Here is a 20,718-nt window from a genome sequence, read left to right as displayed (position 1 = left end):
TAGAGTCCATTTGGTTCAGACATGTCTTTGGATTATGACAAAAAAAAACACCAAAAAAAAAAACCCCAGTACATTTTGTTCTTAGCTGGGTTTGCATACCTCTGCTGGTTTACCAACACCAACAATGATGAGTTTACCATCCTCCAGTCCGACCAGGATGTGGCTATTCTCCTTTGTCACAGAAACACAGTGGATAGGAACTCGCATGGTGAGAGGTGCAACACTGAGACTCAAGCTGTGAACAAAATAAAGTCAACTTAAGTAACTTATGCAGTTAAAAGGGATATTAAAGTCTTGTGTTTGTTATTTTAAAGAAAAAAATCATGTCATACTTACCTGCTCTGTGCAGTGGTTTTGCACAAAGCAGCACAAATCCTCCTCTTTTAGGGTCCAACGACGGCAATCATGGTGGCCCTTCCCTCCTGCCAGGTGCCTCCACAGCAAGGAGCTTGCTGTGGGGGCACCCAAGAAGATGTCTTCCCGACCCGTGGCTCTGTGTTCTTTATTTATACAGAGTCTCCAGATTGGCTCACTGCCAGTGATTGACAGCCAGTGGTTCCTGCTGCTGCCAAAAGCCAATCAGGAGTGCGATCAGCAAATCAAAAAGCCAATCAGCCTTTACAACCACCTAACGTGAGACCATAGCTGATGGGAGAAGGGCAGAGGAGGATAAAACAGGAATGCTGTGCACATACCCTACGTGCTCCTTATGTCATCAGTTGTTAGGACGCAGACAGCTGGCCTGCATGGTGCTCATGGTTGTAATGCTGCACAATAAAACCTGTGGCTTTCTGTAACAAAAAAAGGGCAGGCTTGATCCACCCGACAGCTTGTAAATTTTTGGGCAATTTGGGGAAATGTTGGCACCCCAGTTGAAAAAGGCTGATCTAGTGATTTAGTATGAATGGGCTTGGTGCATTGAGGACAAATCTTTTCAAATTGTGTAGAGGATCTGATCTGTTTAGGTTCTTCTCAGAAGTCTTTTGTTTATATAACCAGATCACTTAATTGTTAATAAAAAAAAACATATGGGTCCTCTGAGAGTATAACGGCCCTTTCGTTTACATCCATTTTCCATCTATTTACATCCGTTTTTCCATAGAGATGTATTGAAGTCCGTTTTTCATCCATCCACGGATGGAAGAAAAACTGACAAATGGACAGCATGTGTGAAAGGGGCCCAAGACATTCTATACTACACACATGTGCTAAAAAAGAACCCTTACATTATCTCTATTCCAATTAAACATCATTCCCACAAGCATTCGTAAATGATCACAACTTTTATTTTCAGACTGAAATATCTTTCCATGGAAAATCTGAATACCTGTATAGATCACGTATTGAAAGAAGTCCCTGACGACTGCCAGTCACAATGTTCTCCACAGTCACATACATGTCCAGTATCTGCTCCTTCAGACTCTCAGAGCCTAGGTACTTTCCATTTACACTGTACAGATGTAAGGCATTCCTGTTCTGTAATCAGAAATACACATAATATTAAACCACAGCCCACTGTCATTAAGCAAGAACAAAGTAAAATTGTGCTCCAATATATTGACAGGGCTGTGTAGGAAATTGTCAAAATAATTTATTTAAATTGTGTCACTGAAAATTTAAGCAGCCATATGAACTCAAAATGTACCTTACAACTATACTTATAGTTTGGGATGGATACAAAAAGAATACTTTTTCTAGCCAAAAACTGTTGCTCTCCAGATCCTCTACAGTGTTGACCATATGGCTGAAGGCCTAGGCAATTGGTCATATAAACTATGTTAAAGGCAGGACCAAAGTTCCAAGTGGATGAACCTTCCCTCCGGCAGACATCATGTGACCAAGCGTCTAGGCCTTCAGACTTGTGGAAAACACTGAAAGGAGAGCTTGGTACAGACTTTTCTCATGTCATCTACTTAGTGGAGTGTCGCCTGCGCTTGCGTTCCATTCTCTTTCCCTCCATATAGCATTGAGGAAGCATTTCCCTGCTGCTGCTTCTTGCTTGCATCGTTTATCAACTTGCTGACCAGCCACCTTCATTATACAGCGGCAGGTCGGCTCGTTCCCGCAAATCGCCGTAGCTGTATGTCGACCCTTTAAAGCAGTGGTTCTCAACCTTAATAGTGCCGTGACCCCTTGGTAAAATTTCCCATGTTGTGGGGACCCCTAACAGTAGAATTATTTTCGTAGCGTAGGTTGTCAGCACCACCCAAGGCAAGACAAGTAATTTGCGCCCCTAACCCATGGACATTTAGCACTCCCTGAGTCCCTTTCACTCGTACAGTATTAAAACTCCTCATGGTACATTTTGGGACCACTCTCTTTGTTCTTCTTTCTTTCCCTTTTATCTCTCTCTATCCTCATTTCTTGTTCTTTGTTCCTCCCCCTCTTTTCCTCACCCTTCCATGTATTCTCTATTTTTATTCCTTCTCTTACTCCTTGGTGAGGGAGTGGGGAGAATGAGATGAGTGGCAGTGCTGGTGGAAAGTTGGGATGAATGGTAGTCTTGCGGGGGGGTGCGATCAGAGGCAGTGCTGGGCTGAGTTCTGATCAGCCAACTTAGGTGCTCTTGATCAAGGTCATATGCTGATCTAAGAACTGTAGTGGGGACTTTTAATGGCAACTATAATCACAGGTAGTGTTACTCACTGTGTCTCAAGCTTCACTGTGTCTCAAGCTTCACTGTGTCTCAAGCTCTGTGGTGTCTCGCAGCAGTGACACCTGTGCCAAAATCAGGACATAGGGTCTCCTCCAACCCCTTTCCACTTCACATTCCTCACCAGTCAGCTGACCTCTAGTCTCTGCCCTCCCAATCATGCCATGAACTGAATGGGTGACTTAGAAAAGGCTGATTGGGTGGCTGCGGGCTCCAGGAACAGCCCAGCTGGGCAGCCACAGGCTCTAGGGACAGCCCTGCTGAGCTTCTGCGAAAAGGCTGGGAGAGCGGTGGGGGCTTCTGGAACAGTTCAGGATTCGGTGACCCATGGCAAATTGCCATTCGACCCCCAGGTTGAGAACCACTGCTTTAAAACAGTTAAAGAAGGCACGCACGCGCGCTACACGGCAGGGGAGCGATGATGTCCGCCAGCCACCCGCAATCACAGAAATAGAGAGGCAGAACGAGGATCTGTCAATGTAAACAAACTAATCCCTGTTCTCTCAGGGAAGTGGAGAGTGATCGTCTATTCCTAGCGATTAGGAAAAGCGATCTTTCTCCTCCTCCAGTCATGATTTAAATAGAAACCTCTTAGTACATGGTGTATAGAAATAATAGTACCATCATCCTAAAGATCAGTTAGAATAGAATTAAGACTTAAGGGACCCCAAAGACCAAAAAAGGACGGGGCGAGAGGACTGTATCGGTACTGTATGAGCAGGTAAACTCAAAGAGTAATTATATAAAAAAATATATACATTTATTAACATGGTATCAAAAAGACAGACATAATCATAAAATACATCGAAATACAAGACAATGAACATTCAGCGAGACCGGCCATACAAGTAACCGAGCTAGAATAGTCCCCGGAGGGAGGATCGCGGTGAGTGTGGAAGTCACGCAGAGCGGAGTCTCAATTAGTTTCGCGACTGAGTCGCTTCGTCAGGAGAATTCTAAAAATTATACATAGTTGTTAGCAAATAGGGCTATATATACATATATATATAAACATGCATGGGCCAACCAAGCGCCAACAGACAAATATTAAAGTATCAATTGTACATAGAAACATTAGAGAAATACTTGGGGTAAGCGCTGTGTGGTTTACCTATAGAGAGATCACCGATCTGCTCGGATGTCGCAGCCGACCGCGGAAAAATCTCCCACGGCGACCAAGGGGGACAACTGCGGAGGTGGACCTGTTTAACTAGATACATAGGGGCATCGTAAGTTGAGGCTGTCAAATGAAGTATAATGTGACATGGTGATGGTGATAACGTGCCAACGTGACAAGTGTAAAGGAATTCTGGTAATGTGAGGGAGGTGAGGGAACCATGAACCCAAGGAGATGTGAGGGAGTGAGGCACCTCCTTACATCTCCTTGGGTTCATGGTCGGCTGCGACATCCGAGCAGATTGGTGTTCTCTCTATAGGTAAGCCACACAGCGCTTGTTCCCCTAAGTATTTCTCAAATGTTTCTATGTACAATTGATACTTTAATATTTGTCTGTTGGCACTTGGTTGGCCCATGCATGTTTATATATATGTATATATAGCCCTATTTGCTAACAACTATGTATCATTTTTAGACATCTCCTGACGAAGCGACTCAGTGGCGAAACTAGTTGAGAATCCGCTCTGCATGACCTCCACTCTCTCCGTGATCCACCCTCCGGGGACTATTCTAGCTCGGTGACTTGTATGGCCGGTCTCGCTGAATGTTCATTGTCTTGTATTTCGATGTATTTTATGATTATGTCTGTCTTTCTGATACCATGTTAATAAATTTATATATTTTTTATATAATTACTCTTTGAGTTTACCTGCTCATACAGTACCGATACAGTCCTCTCGCCCCTTCCTTTTTTTTTGGTCTTTTGGGTCTTTGGGGTTCCTAATTCTATTCCTCCTCCAATCAGTACACTGCCCCCACAGTTAGAAACACCTCCCATGGAACACAATTAACCCCTTGACCGCCCCTAGTGTTAACCCCTTCCCTGCCAGTGACATTTATATAGTAATCAGTGCATTTTTATAGCACTGATCGCTGTATAAATTTCAATGGTCACAAAAAAGTGTCAAAAGTGTTGCAGTCCTGATAAAAATCGCTAATCACCGCCATTACTAGTATTAAAAAAAATGCCATAAATCTATTACCTATTTTGTAGACGCTAAAACTTTTGCGCAAACCAATCAATTATATATATTATATATACACACACACAGTAGCCACCTTTTGCAGCAGACACATCTCTAGAACTGTTAAGAGGAGACTGTGTGAATCAGGCCTTCATGGTAGAATATCTGCTAGGAAACCACTGCTAAAAAAAGGCAACAAGCAGAAGAGACTTGTTTGGGCTAAAGAACACAAGGAATGGACATTAGACCAGTGGAAATCTGTGCTTTGGTCTGATGAGTCCAAACTTGAGATCTTTGGTTCCAAACCCAGTGTCTTTGTGCGACGCAGAAAAGGTGAACGGATGGACTCTACATGCCTGGTTCCCACTGTGAAGCATGGAGGAGGTGTGATGGCGTGGGGGTGCTTTGCTGGTGACACTGTTGGGGATTTAATCAAAATTTAAGGCATACTGAACCAGCATGGCTACCACAGCATCTTGCAGCGGCATACTAATTCATCCGGTTTGCGTTTGGTTGGACCATCATTTATTTTTCAACAGGACAATGACCCCAAACACACCTCCAGGCTGTGTAAGGGCTATTTGACCAAGAAGGAGAGTGATGGGGTGCTGCGCCAGGTGACTACCTCTTAAAGCTCAAGTGTGGATCGACGACCAGGTCGCTGCCTTACACCCCTGTAACACAGAGGCATGATGCCGGAAAGCCCAAGAGGCCCCGATCGCCCTGGTCGAATGCGCCGTAACCCGAAAGGGAGGCGCCCACCCCTTCAGGGCATAGGCCTGAAGCACAATCCGTCGGAACCACCTAGAAATGGTGGCCGACTAGACTGCCAGGCCCTCTTGTAGGACCAGCCACCAACACGAACAGTGAGTCCGACTTCCGGAACGGAACCGTAGCAGATAAGTACACTCGTAGGGCCCGAACCACATCCAGAGGATGTAAAGTGGCCTTCACCTGGTATTTCGGCTGAGGACATAAGGATGGAAGAACAATGTCCACATTAATTTGAAAAGCCGAAACGACCTTTGGGAGAAAAGACGGCTACGGCCACAGCACCACCTAATCATTATGGATGACCAAGTAGGGAGCCTTGAAAAACAATGCCGCCAGTTCAGACAGACACTCGCCTTGATCGAGGTAATTGCTACCAGAAAAAAATCACCTTTTATGATAGTCAACAAAAAACCTCCCGAATGTCCTCAAAGGGAGCATCCTGAAGCACCGAAAGGACTAAATTCAAGTCCCATGGGGGTAGTGGAGGGCGCACCGGAGGGGCCACATGCCAGACCCCCTGAACAAACGTACGCACCAAGGAGTGCGACGCCAAGGGTCGCTGAAAGTAAACAACCAGAGCAGAAATCTGACTCCTAACCGTACTTAAGGCGAGAGCCTGATCCACTCCCTTCTGTAAAAACAGCAGAATCCTGTACACCACGTATGTACGAGGGTACCATTTCTGAAAATTGCGTGGTTATGCTACGCTGTACCCAAATAAATTTTTTATCTTTTGTTCGCACAAATAGGGCTTTCTTTTGGTGGTATTTATTCACGACTCTTTTTTGTGATATAAGCGAAAAAAGGGCGGAAACTTGGGGAAAAAAAAAATATATTTTCTTCTTTCTATTTTAAAAAAATCCAATAAAATCGAATTTTGTCATAAATTTAAGCCAAAATGTATTCCGCTACATGTCTTTGGTAAAAAGAAAAATCCCGTTAAGTGTATAATAATTGGTTTGTGTGATCACGGACATATGTATGCAGATGATCATTGGGACATGTGATTTTATTGTGTGGGGACATGTGTGTTACTAGGTTGGTGATCAGTGTGTAAAAAGCTGTAAAAAACAGCTCAAACACACTGATCACCGGCCGGCTGCAGCGATCCACTCTCCTCTCCTCTCCCTGTGAGAAAAGGAGAGCCAATCACTTAGCAACCGACTCTCTATTTACATCACATGACGGCTGTGATTGGACACAGCCGTCATGTGACCAGGAGGGCCAATCACAGAGCCCTCCTGCCGATAGGAGATGCACCGTGTCCGGGTGACACAAGGGCATCGGGATCGCGCCGCTGCGCATGCGTGAACCTCCTCCATCTGAGGGACGTTCCTGAACGTACACTCAGAAGGAGAGAGCGCCCACTCAGCCGTATATATGCAGTGGCCGGGTGGGAAGTGGTTAAAGTATCTGGGTCTAGTCATGGACACAGCTTAGGCTAGAGTGCATCTTCCATGGGAGAGACCTTAGACTAGATAGTCGTAAGAGTCATCCAACTCTGTGCAGGAGAGTCCTGGGTCAGATGGTAGCCTCTTTCAAGACCGTTCCATGTGCCCAGTTTCACTCCAGATCTCTACAACACAACATTCTGTTGAAATTGGTCTGTACAGAGATTGAATGAACATGTCCTATTTGTCTTTCACCGAATACTAGTTTGCCCCTTGGTTGGTGGCTCAGAAATCTCCCTGCTCTGGATTTGGGAAGTAGTCCTGAGTCCTTGAGAAGAAGCCCCAGCTTCCGATCAACTTTCCATCTCCAGTTTGACTGTATCTACAGCATTGAGCCATTCCACAGGAGGGTCACCCAAACCAAATTTCATACGATTACATACGATCTGGTATCGTCCGATCAGAATATATTGGATGAACTGTTGTGATCAGCACTCGAAAGCTGTGTACCAACGATCCGCTTATTGTAAGATCGCTTTAAAAGTGGTATTTTTTGTACGATTTTCGGATCATGTGTACCTTAAGGCAGACCATCATCCAAGTTTATGTTCTCAAGGATCAGGTTCCACCTTTCCTGGTAATGTGCATTCCACTAGATATGCGCGTTCCTTTTGAGCTTTTTGTAATAAGGATACTGTTTTCCATATTTGCAAGGCTGCCCCTTTGGTCTTCTGCCAACACAGTCTCTAAGTTATACCAGGTGGACTTTAAGGCCTCATCTGATGCCAAATTCCAGGTGAAAGATTCTCCAGGCAGCTCTTTGACCTGCAAGAAGTCCCCAGTTTTTTGTTTGATTTTTTTCATGGGTAGGTTACAGATTGTTGCTGTGTTGACCACCTCTCAGTTGGAATGCTTTTGGAAATTCTGAAGGTTTAAGACTTTCTGTATTCCTCATTGGACATGAAAGAAAACAGGATTTTTGTACGCATCGTACATTCCTTTTCGTGGGACATGGGAAACACGTCCTACTTTTATAAGTTTACGATTGTATTCTTGGTACTTTTTTGCTACAAAACTTGGGCATGCTGGTAGTAGGGGGGAGGGGGTTATCCTGGGTGGGCCTACAGTTTTTTTAGTTTTCCAGTGTCCAATCCTCTTTCGTTGGTAGCATAACCAAAAGGTTAAAAAAATAAAATGTGTGTCCCTCAATGAACTCCAGTAAAAGTATTTTACGATATGGGTGAAAATCCTATTTTTTCAGGTGCTTTTTAGGAAATAACTTTATTGGTTTTATAATCAATACATAACTGCATAGATTGGTGTTTTTTGTATCTGCCTGAAAGTTCAGCTTTAAATATTAATACATGATAACATACCTTAAGGGTTCCTTTGCCTTCCAGGCTGCTGTGGATGACAATATGTCCATCCCAGGACACAGCTAAATTGGGAATAGTCATGACAAGGGAACTATCACTTGGTGGTTTCAGTGTCCTCATGTACTGACCTCGTCGGATTGTATGGATAATCACTATTCCATTCTGTCACAAAGGAAAAATGAATTCAAATTTGTATTAGTACACCAGGGTGTGAAAATGGATCATGCTCTTAGTATAATATCTGAATTATTTATTTATTAAAACCCAAGTGAATGGTGACTTTCAGCTAAAAACATTTCGGATGCATCAGAGCAAAAGGTGCTCAAAGTGTTAAAGTTCATATTCTTTGGAAAGCATCCGTGAGTAAGAGCTAGAGCTAACCAGTCAGCAGGAAGCATGAACCTTGCTGATTGCAGAACTTTAGGAGCAGATTCTTGTCATACCTGCAGAGAGACCACTGCTTCCACATAGAGAGCAAGGGTCTATTTCTGCAGCATACTGGCGGGGAAAAGGCTTTCTTTTTCAGACTGTAAAACTTTGGGCACCTTTTGTTTTTGATGCTCCTAAATGTGTTAAGCAAATTTAAAGGATAAGTTCACCTTTTGACAAAAAATAATAAATGCACAATTTTTTTTTGCAGGGAAAAATTTGCATTTTTAATTTTTTGCTACAGAAGACTGTAAAGCATTGCACCAGCAATCAGCAGATCACTGATGCCATGCAGGTCTCCTACAGACCTGTCACCTCATACGAGCAAGCCGAAACATGCCAACAGGAAGAATCAATGAACTACCACAGCACAGCGGAAGTTCATTAGGAACTATAAGCCGACAGATGCTAAGGCTGACGGGCCTTGTAGTTTTCCATTCACAGACGACTGCAAATGAGTGATACAGCCGGGTGGACCTCATTTTTTCACAATTTTGACAGCAATAAAGATCCTGCACTAGCTGTCACAGCGGGGGGGGGGGGGGGGGGGCGTTTTTTTTCATAACATGTTACACCCTGAATATGGGTAAAATGCTATAAAAGGTGAACATATCTTTTAAACTAAAAGTTAATTTGGGTTTTAAACAACTATTAAAAAAAAAACGTACTCTGGCACCAGAAACAGCTATGTCTAGCTCGGTGCTAATGGCAACACTAGAGATTTCATTTGTGTGTCCGTACAAGATCTGCAAAGGTTTGCCCGACAGGTCACCAGAAACCGCACCCTGAAGAAAGAAAAAAAAACACTTAATTAGCAGTACAAAGATTGTCTATATGGTCAATAGTGATGAGCTTTATGTTCGGATCGAACATTGGCTGTTTGCCCGTTCGCCGAATAGCGAACAATGTGTTCGCGGCTAATTCGAAACAGGTTTCGACAAACCCTGGGCGCCAGGTCACAATTGCGACTAGAATTAACGACCTGGCGCCTGGGGTGGCACAGCTGGGGTATCCTGCGTCTCCGCGCGCCCCCACCTCCCCCGCTGTGCAAACGTGTCGGGCCACGCCGGACGGTAATTGGGGCCGCGGCTTTGCGGCCTTCTGCAGACCTACGCTTCCTTCTGTGATCTGGCACCATCTTGGTGGCCTTTGGTATGACAAGACAACCAGCAATGCTAATGGAGCTTCCCCTGTCTGTTTTCACTGCCATCTCCTTCCCTCTAATTGGAACCCCCAAACATTATATATATTTTTTATTTTAACACCCTAGAGAATAAAATGGTAGTCGTTGCAATACTTTCTGTCAATACTAAGTAAGGTGATACCGCGCTCAAGAAAAATACATCAAACATAAAAACACAAATATCCAAAAATGACTGTGATGTGGGCACGCGAGGCTGACGCACACCGGAAGTGACCGGAATTGATGTGAGAAGGCATCTGGAACGCCGATTTTCATTGTTTTGCAATTTTTTTTTCATCTTTTATGTAAGAGTCCATGATTTTAGCTATTAAACTTCAAATATTTTACGGTATTTCACTATTGGAGGCCTCTTTTCTTCTTTTTTCTCTTCCCTCCATTATTGTGACTCGTATTGAGGCTTTATTGCCTCAATACTCCAAACTAGGAGAGTTGTACCAGCTGGAGATCAAACGATACATGGAGTTGGAAGGGGAGGAGGAGAGAATGGAAGCCTGAGGTTGACCCATTAGAGACCCATTTATGCCCATTATCATTCCATTAAGGTGAGAGTTCTTGGAGATTGGTGGAGGGATTCTTCATCATTCCAGAGTACATATTATTCTGTACCATCTTTTATGGACTATTCCTGAAACCACTATTATTCTATTACTGGCCATCTGAAGACAGACATCCATTATATATATTTGTTTTCACTCAAGTGGACTTGTATTCATTTATACATTTATATATTATTGACACTGATTTAGTATTATATATATATTTTTTGCTTTTGTTACTTGCCACTTGTTTTAGGTACTGGCCTTTTTTAAGTGACCACGTTTTAGGCACTTTTTCACTTCTAAGTGATCACTATTATTTTTCTTCATTCATTTTCACTGATTACTCCTCCTTGACATCACAGTAATTTTTTGATATTTGTGTTTTTATGTTTGATGTATTTTTCTTGAGCGCGGTATCATCTTACTTATTATTTACTATTGGTGCAAAGTGAACACTATTTAGATATCGCTGCTTAGATATCAACACACCCCTTTGATCATCCACTATTTACTCATAGTAGCGCGAGAGAACATCACCCACTTTAAATACTTTTTGTCACACCGTATTTGCACAGCGGTCTTACAAGCGCACTTTTTTGGGAAAAAATATTTTTTTTTTAATAAAAAAAATAAGACACCAGTAAAGTTAGCCCAATTTTTTTTTATATTGTGAAAGCTAATGTTACGCCGAGTAACTTGATACCCAACATGTCACGTTTCAAAATTGTGTTCGCTCGTGGAATAGCGACAAACTTTTACCCTTTAAAATCTCCATAGGCGTTGTTTAAAAAATTCTAAAGGTTGCATGTTTTGAGTTACAGAGGAGGTCTAGGGCTAGAATTATTGCTCTCGCTCTACCAATCACGGCAATACCTCACATATGTGGTTTTAACACCGCTTTCATATGCGGGCGCTACTCACGTATGCGTTTGCTTCTGCGGGCGAGCTCGTCGGGACAGTCCGCGTTTCTGGCTCCTAACTTTTTTAGCTGGCTCCTAGATTCCAAGCAAATTTGTCAAGCCCTGCTTTAAAAGTTTATGGGAGAAATCAAAAGTGCTAATTTTAAAGACTAATATGCAAGTAGTTATTGTCATAAAAAGTGTTTGGGAACCTGGGTCCTGCCCCAGGGGACATGTATCAATGCAAAAAAAAGTTTTAAAACTGCATTTTTTTGGGGAACAGTGACCCCCCCCCCCCCCGCCTCTAACGCAACAGGGGTTTGCGGTGGTTTCTCTGTGGTGTCACAGGTGACCCTGCCCCATCTGATGCATCACGGGAAACCCCTGTTGCGTCAGAGGGGGCGGGGTCACCCATCCACATCACGGGTGGCCCCAACCTCGATTATTTAAGAGCTGTCAGATGGGTCATGCATTATTCGGCTGGGTGCCTCCTATGGAGGCTGTATCGTTCGTGGTGGTGGGTCCAGGTCGTAGAAGGATTGCAGCGCTGGAATTTTTTTTTAAATTAAAGGACTTGTCCCAAGCTGTATGTGTGTTTTTTTACTTTTTTGACACTTTTTTGGGTGAAATGGTAGGGGTACAATGTATCCCGCTACATATTCACATGGGGGGGCCGGCATCTGGGGGTCCCCTTTGTAAAAGGGCGCCTCCAGATTCCGATAAGCCCCCGGTCCAAAGACCCCCACAACCACCGTGCAAGGGTTGTGGGGGATGAGGCCCTTGTCCCCATCAACATGGGGACATCCTACCCATGTTGAGGGCATGTGGCCTGGTACGGTTCAGGAGGGGGGGCGCTCTCTCGTCCCCCCTCTTTTCCTGTGGCCTGCCAGGTTGCATGCATTGCTCGGATAAGGGTCTGGTATGGATTTTTTGGGGGGAACCCCACACCATTTTTTATTTTATTTTGGCATGGGGTTTCCCTTAAAATCCATACCACACCTGAAAGGTCTGGTATTGATGTTGAGGGGGGCCCCTACGCCATTATTTTTTTATTTGGCGCAGGGTTCCCCTTAATATCCATACCAGATCTAAAGGGCCTGGAAATGGTCTGGTGGGACCCATGTCGTTGTTTTTTCAATGATTTATCTGTATTGCCGGGACCTGACAATTCATTATAGCCGCGAGTAGTTTTAAATTACTTATTTTCCTTTCGAAATTTAATTTTGTGCATAGACTGTAATAAACACGGGAAACATGCGCCACTTTACAGGCATACTATAGACACCCCCCAGGTACGAAATTTAAAGGAATATTTCACTTTAAGCATTATTAAAATCACTGCTCCCGGAAAAAACTGCAGTTTTTAAAACTTTTTTTTGCATTGATACATGTCCCCTGGGGCAGGACCCAGGTCCCCAACACTTTTTATGACAATAACTTGCATATTAACCTTTAAAATTAGCACTTATGAATTTTAATGTTCGTGTCCCATAAACTTTAACGGTGTTCGCGTGTTCAAACTATTTTTTTGCCTGTTCGCATGTTCTGCTGCAAACCGAACCGGGGAGTGTTCGGCTCATCCCTAATGGTCACACAGAAACAAAAAAAATTCAAGACCTGATTGATGCCCCTTTCACATCTGGTCTGCCTGTCAATTTTTCAAGTGGACTCGATCAGATGGTCTGTTCATCCCTATGGACAGGTGAGTGTAAAGGGACTTGTATCTGCTTACACCCGCCTATCTCTAGGTCCAATCCGGTCCACTAAAAATATCAGAAGGTAGTTGTCCATTTACATCCGGACGCTCATTGAGCAGAGTGAGTTCTATCTGTGTCCACTCTGCAGAAACTGAGTGGACACGGATGTGTCATCCACTCGCTCTGTTCTGGATCAGCAGAGGATCTGTGAACGGATCCCCTGCTGATCGGGACAGAGTCCGCCCTGTCTGAAAAGGCCTTACAGGTAACGGTACAGGGTGTTTTCCCATGTGTTCTACCCCTATTATGTTTGTTTTCTTGCCATCTACAATGTAGTGCCCAAACCTTCACTCTTACAGACAAATAACGTACAGTACATCTGGAATGGAATTACTAAAATGTATTTGAAACATCTAGAATTGTTTCCCCATTAATCATTCGGTCATGTCACTTAAACTGACCATAAACCTTACAATCTGATTTGCTGTACGTTTTAGGCTTTTTTCACACAGAGGCGATGCGTTTTTGTGGTGCTATTCGGCCGCTAGCGGGCGCTTTTAACCCCCACTAGAGGCCGAAAAAGGGTTAAAACCGCTGCACTTTGCCAGCGGTTCGGCTGCCCTGCCCATTGATTTCAATGGGCAGGGGCTCTGTAGGAGCGGTGTATATACCGCTCCTACAGCCCCTCAAAGATGTGGCTAGCAGGACTTTTTTAAGCGTCCTTCTGGCGCACCAATCTGGTGTGAAAACCCTCAGGCTTTCACACTGGAGTGAGAGAAGAGGCTCTTTCAGGGCACTTTGCAGGTGCTATTTTTAGCTCTGTAGCGCCTGCAAAGCATCTCAGTGTGAAAGTAGCCTTAAAGCTACCAGATTCTACCAACTTCTACAAGTGTGGCCAACTTCAGAGGAAAGGGGAATGGGCAGGCTACACATTTTCACATTCTAACTACTTAAGTGTCTGAGGAACACTTCCTAGTTTACACGTTTTCAGATTTTAACTACAGTAAGTGTCAGAGGAACTCTTCCTAGGTTACACATTTTAACTACAGTAAGTGCCTGAGGGCCTCTACCTTTACACTGTTTAGGTGGTGAATCTATACCTAGAATTAGCAGAGGAATTTCTGGTTTGTTGCATGACTTTTTTTGGTCAGCCTCTATATTAGATAATTTCTAAACTGAGCAAAATATAAATCCAGTGACAAAAAATACTAAATAGAAAGAAAACGTAATACTCACTTGCTGTGAGATTTGCCAGATCATACACGTTGTATCTCGAGACCCAGATATGAGATGTATACCACAGTAATCCGTAGCAAGGCAGGTCACAATGTCTATCAGACAGATAAAACAAAGGGCAAGCTTTAAGCTAAGAAAACACTAAACAGCCATTATATGTCCTTAAAGGGGTATATAAACCAAAAATGTAATATACTGTAGATTACAAATACTTGGATATGGTGGCTGCATTATTTTTTTAAGACCTTTTTCCCATCTGTTTTCACCTGGTGATCTGCCCAGTAACACACCTTCTGTATTAGAGTGCCCCCACTCTGGATGAAGGAGAACCGGGTGCACAGCAGACAACATGGTAAATGGTTTGTCTCAACACTCTAGCTGCTACATCTGCAAGAAAGCGTGTTCTGTTGAAAAACAACACGCTTACTGGTTGGATCACCAGATGAAAATAAAGGAAAGAAAGCCTAAAAAAAGAAAACAAATACAGCCATCATAGCTAAGATTTGGTAATCTGCAATATAAAAAATGTTTGAGTTTATTACCGCTTTAAAGAGGTCAAAAAACCTCCAAACCCCCCTCGCCACACAGATGCGTCTAACTGAAATGTCTCCATCAGTGTGTTACCCAGAGGGACAGGTGCAGCATCCAGTCCCACTGTCTATAGCCTGCCAAAGTTAGACAACATCAGAGGACTGGTCAGCTGCATTATATTAGTTTTTTGATTTGGGTTTACTGCACATGAATGGAAACGTGTATATGTGTCGAGTACCAATATATTATACCACACAAATCAAGAAATAACAAAACAAGGAGCTCTATAGTGATCCAAAATCCTTGTCATACTTTGTTGGTGTATTTTAAATTCTCTATTAAACATTGTTGATCCAAAGTAAGGCGAGGCTGCCAAACAAACCTGCAAAAACATATATATATATTTTTTAAAGGAATTAACACTAAGAACAGAAGACAGAAGGGATATGTGGGTGACACTTCTGGGAAGAATAGAGTGTGGGAGGTTTTCCATTGCATGATTTTTAACTTGTTCCCCTTCCCCCACACACAAACTTTAGTACATCTTTCGGATGGAAGAAAATAGGAGCCTCGAGACGGATCCATTCCCCATCCATCTGACGGATCAGATCGGATGGCAGTTGTGTGTAAACAGGTGGTCCGTTTACATCCGACCGCCCATAGAGGAGAGCGGGCTGTGTCTATGTCCGCTATGTATAGGCGGAGCGGACACAGACCAGACATGTCCCTGCTTAGCAGGTATCAGATTCCCTGGTGAGCAGGCGGACTCCAACTGAACCCGCCCCATCTGTAAGGGGCATTAGACTCTATTCACACTTGTGCGACTTGTCATCTGACTTTGGACATCAAAGTCGCATGACAAATCACAGCCCATTCTTTCCAATTGTACCCATTCAAATCAGTGCAACTTAAAGTTGCAGTGACTTTAAAAAGGTGACTGCACAACTTAAAAAAAAAAAGTAAAGTCAGATGAAAGTTGCACCAAAAGTCGCATCAAAGTAGCACTGGAAATCATGCGACTTTAGAGGTACGCTAATGCGAATGGAGCCTTATATAAAAGGTTTTTTTTACACAAGAATGTGAAAAGAATAACTGAAAAATGATACCCTGCCTTTATGGCTGACTGGAGTGGTGTGTTTTTATTATTTTTTTTTAACAAGCATATTAAAACTGGCTGCTAACTCTCACCCATGTGACGAATGTGTTGTCCAATCACTTTTCCCTTTGTCAGTGATGTCACTCGAATACTGTTATCCCAGTGGCCTCCACTGAACAGCACTTTTCCATCATGAGACACCACAAACAGCTTGGAGGTAACCTCAAGGCCAGGGGCGAATGGACCGGTCACAAAGCGCTGGGTTCTGTCATTAGGAGGAAAGAACAGGTACAATTGATGCAATTTTGAATGTGTTATTACTTTAGAATCATTCAAGAGGCAACATGTATTATTTGTATAATTGTTCATAAACAGCAATGGCCCGGTAATTCTGCCATAATGAAATGGTCCCATAGTTCACTTACTTTTGATTAGTCACAGTCTGATCCTTGGTAAAGGTAAAATAATTGGAAATGCTCTTGTCATACGGCAACCATCCGTGAGTTCCAATAATCAAATTTAGATTTATTGTCACCTTAAGAGAAAAACACAAAAACAGATCTGTTACAAAAAAGGTTACAAAAAAATGTAAAACATTTTGAGGTGCTTTTAGTTTAAACTCGATCTAATCTGGTGAGACACTTTTAGCCCTTTAGCGAGTGTGCTCTAAAAGTGCTTACTAAGGAATTACGGGGTCTGCCATTGCTGATCAGTGTGACATGACACCCCTCCCCATACCTGGAAGTACTGGATATTTTCCAGAGTCCCAGTGGCACCCTGGGTAAAGAGAAGCATTGGGAGTGTATGCACCAATTAAAATAAACAATATAACTCCACAAAGGGCAAAGTGTAATAAATTTATGTGTGTAAATGCAAGTATCCTAAACCGATAAGCAGTCAAAAATAACAAGAAATGGTAATCAGAGATGAATGTAAAAAAATCCAAAGTTTATAGAAACACACAATGGACCACTTCCATGACACTCTCAACCTAAAAACAATCCCATTAAATGGTTACAATGATGACAGGGTTGTCAACACCTCTTGGAAATTCCCATGAAGCCCAAGATGTCTGCAAACACTTAAACACATGGTCAAAATGTAACATCATAAAAACAAAATTCAAGTATGATCATGAAGCATCAAGCCCCCCCAAGGGAACCTCCTGCCAAATGAACACTGATACCAAGTGGAAAGATAGCAGATACATGAAAATCCATACATGTGACAATACCAGTATGCTATGAAGAAAAAGCAAACAAAGTCAGAGCAATGGAAAATACAATACTGGGCACCCATTTGATGCTAAGGCATGCCAAGTCCGCAGGTCAGAATGTATACAGTGCTGAGCAATAGGATCCTGTCTTTTCATGCGAACAGCATTTACCTCCCCATTATTTATTTCCCTTTAGGCTCGGTTTCCACTACTGCGAGTTGTTGTGCGACTTGACACATGGAAAGTCGCATTACAAGTCAAAATGGATATATTTCAATGGTCTCCGTTCTAATTGGTGCGACTCAAGTCACAGCGACTCCTAAAAAGGTTTTTGCCCAACTTTGTTTCGGTTCTCACCGGTCACATGACACTGCATTAAAAAATCACATTGCAAAGTCGCACTGGAAATCGCACGACTTTGGGGGTCGCAATAGTGGAAACCTAGCCTTAACCTTTTGAGTGGCAAAGATGCGTGCTATACATCATAGCTGTAGATTGGGTCGGCCCCCTGATAAAATGCCGAAAAGGGTGCCCACCCATTAACATACCCTCCAGCATGGAGACTGCCACCTGTCTTGTTGCCTGTCTATGTACTTCTCTGTTCGAAACAGCAACCAGGGATATCAGGGAACACGATTCTCATGTTTACTGACACACTTCTGTGTGTAAATAAAGTCAGAATTGCATAGTCATTATTACTTCCAGATCCACCATCACTGAGGCGCTGGGAGAAGGGGAAAAAAGCAGATTCCTACCTCCACACAAACAAGGTGGATGGAGGAATCCCTATCGCTGGAACCGGATATTCTGACAGCTGCACCTGGGGCTGCAGCCACTGATCAATAGTTTTCCAACTTGTACATTTGACAATTTGATTATAATGAACTACTTCTGTTGAACAGGGATGGCCACATACTGATGAAAATTCATCCGGTCCCTGCTGAACCAGCTGAATTTCTATGGCCAGCTTATGTCTCCCTAAAGCGAACCCCCGTTGTAAAATCATTTCACTTTTTCCAACAATAGAACATTTTACATTTATATACTGTATATTTGTTATGTATTTTGATATGAAATTGTGCAGCTATCATAGACTCTACAAAATCAATAGGATTATTTATTATTTCTCTAAGGCTTGTGATTTCAAAAAACATAGGCTTTGGGAGAGAGTTTTAAAACTTTCTAGGCTGTAATGTGTATGTGAATATTATCCATCTGAGGTGTAATAAGAGGTAGGTTCCGTAGACAAAGAAGGGTGGACTACCATTGAGGTTTGATTTAACCGCTCCTCCTGCACTTCTGACAGCTGGCATTTCCATAAATTAGGCCTCTTTGCTCAGCTAAGCATTTGTATTCATATAGAGACAGGATGAGAAAAAGGAGAGTGCTGCAGGTAAAGCTACTAGTGTTGCTTATATCAAGAAGGATAGAGGCTGTAACAGTTTTTCCAATCCAATTCAATTCAGTTTTCTGTTTCAGGTACGGTCATACCAGCCTTTCTCAATTGGGGTGCCGCTTGAGGTCCTCAGGGGTGCTGCGGCATTCTGGTTGAGAAAGACTGTCAGACGAGACCGAGCTCCCACTCCTCTGCCAAACTGTACATTGGCACAGACGCTTGTTCAGGACAGTGAATTCACTTCAGAAGTGGAACGGGAAGGTGACTTCCTGAGTCCTGAGCCCTCTGCCTCCCCCTACAGGGCAGTACTAGGCAGTGCAGTACTACAGTGTACAGTATTGCAGTTTTTAAAAAGGATGTGTGTGTGTGTGTGTGTGTATATACTGTATGTGTATGTATGAGAATGTGTGTGTGTGTGTTTGTATGTATGCCTATTTAGGGCTCGTTCACAATAGCGGCAAGGATTGTCACGCCTCTGAAAATGATCCCTGTTCTGACTATTTTCAGAGGCATTTGACAGGCGCTGAAGAATTGATATGTTGCCCCCTCACGTGTGTTTTAACCCCCTAAATACGGCATCACCATGCCGTAACTCCAGTTGCAGTGCAGCCCCATTCACCTGGAGGTATACTTACAGCTGTGCCCACAGTATGTGTACGCCCCTGGCTGTTGCCACTGCAGCTAAAGTGGGAGCAGTTGGGGGTGGTAAAAATGTGGTTGGTGGTGGTTCATATTGGGGCAACTGCATGCTTTCTGTAGGGCACCCCAATCATTTCAAAGAGCTTCCCTACCCATAGAAGCACAGGGAAAGAAGTTCCTGACCCTCTATTTAAAATCTCAGAACACTGAAAATGCACTGCATTTACCAATGCATGGGGGTGCCATTAAGAATAATGACACCCTTGCCCGTCTGCTAAAGCAGTACTTTCCCTGAAGTAGTAACGTGAACCAAGCTTTAGACTGGGGTGCCTTGAGACTATGAATAAACGTGTAGAGGGCGCTGGACCACTCAGTGCTAATAAATAGTGAACCAAAATGGATAGATGAGAAATAGAATAAATTAAACTATCTCTAATACATATATGAAAAATTATATAAATAAAAAATACAAAATTCCAAAAGTGTCTCTGTGTCCAAAGGAATCTGTAAAAAAGTGTCCCAATAAGTGTTCAATCAATGCATCACATGTGAACAAAGAGAAAAACAAATCTTCTTTCTTGAATATTCTTTATGTGCAGAAAGAGGAAGGAAAAGCCGTCACCACCAAATCCAATCTTCTTAATCACCCTCTAATTGGTGTTGAAGCAAACAAATGTGCTTACCAGAATGAGTGGACTATTATAATGAAACAATAGTCAGCTAGACATATGCAGGATTGTGCCTGCATGCACATCGGACAGGAAATCAATAGTAAGCCTCAATGCCAGGGATTCCAGATGGGATATATAATAAAACAAAAGGGCAATGGAGATGCCAATAGTGTGATACCACTTTAAAATTTATTGTACATAAAAACAGAAAAAACCAAAAAAACAAATGGCCCAGATGGCCTCTTACTTCTAAAAGTGCCTACCCGGCACTGGGGCTGCATGCGTGTCACCGCTACCTTGCGGTGCGGTAATGGACAGGGTCGTCTAATCCGGTGCTGTCTCCGCAACACGGCTTTGGCGTCCCAGCTGGCAGCTCGTATGGGCAGGGAGGCACGTCTCGTGATCGGGTCCGCCTCCGACGTACGTTTCGTCAAGTATAACGTCTTCAGGGGGGCGTGCCCGATCACTGATGCATGATGGTATATGTAGTCTCATAGAGGCTACTGATTGGTCCAAATTTGAGACGGTGAAATGAAAGCAGCCGCGGTGCCGTTTAAGCCATATATCAAGGCATAGCAGTCAAATTATTTAATAAATCATGAAATAGTAACTATACAGCAGCGGATGCCTCAGTAATTGCTAGATGGACTCAAAAAAACCAAAGACAAAAAAGAAAAAAGAGTCGCAAACGAAATCTAGCAAATACCAAAAAGCCGGGGGATGTTAAAAAATACTACACTCGCATCCCTCCGGATGTGCAGACTGAATCTCCATCGTAAAAAACAATATATAGTAAAAAACCATCTCGCAGGCTAAACCAGGGTTTAGT

General features: G+C 43.1%; 1 protein-coding gene across 4 annotated transcripts in view; it reads right to left on the bottom strand.

Annotated features, from left to right (window-relative positions):
- The window catches only part of NBEAL1 (neurobeachin like 1), a 243,708-nt gene that overhangs the window by 3,517 nt on the left and 219,473 nt on the right, over positions 1 to 20,718 (bottom strand). For all 4 annotated transcript variants that reach the window (XM_040357247.1, XM_040357248.1, XM_040357245.1 and 1 more), the window contains 7 exons: positions 16,393 to 16,502; positions 16,060 to 16,232; positions 14,341 to 14,435; positions 9,434 to 9,550; positions 8,337 to 8,498; positions 1,328 to 1,476; positions 100 to 235 (listed from right to left, as the gene is read on the bottom strand). In XM_040357247.1, coding sequence (XP_040213181.1) covers positions 100 to 235; positions 1,328 to 1,476; positions 8,337 to 8,498; positions 9,434 to 9,550; positions 14,341 to 14,435; positions 16,060 to 16,232; positions 16,393 to 16,502 — 942 coding nt within the window. The remainder of the gene's footprint in view (positions 1 to 99; positions 236 to 1,327; positions 1,477 to 8,336; positions 8,499 to 9,433; positions 9,551 to 14,340; positions 14,436 to 16,059; positions 16,233 to 16,392; positions 16,503 to 20,718) is intronic.

Source organism: Rana temporaria, chromosome 6, assembly GCF_905171775.1.
Source record: "Rana temporaria chromosome 6, aRanTem1.1, whole genome shotgun sequence".
Classification (NCBI taxonomy): domain Eukaryota; kingdom Metazoa; phylum Chordata; class Amphibia; order Anura; family Ranidae; genus Rana; species Rana temporaria.
The sequence above is the reverse complement of the archived record's forward strand: the minus strand, read 5'-3'. Positions and strand labels throughout refer to the sequence as shown.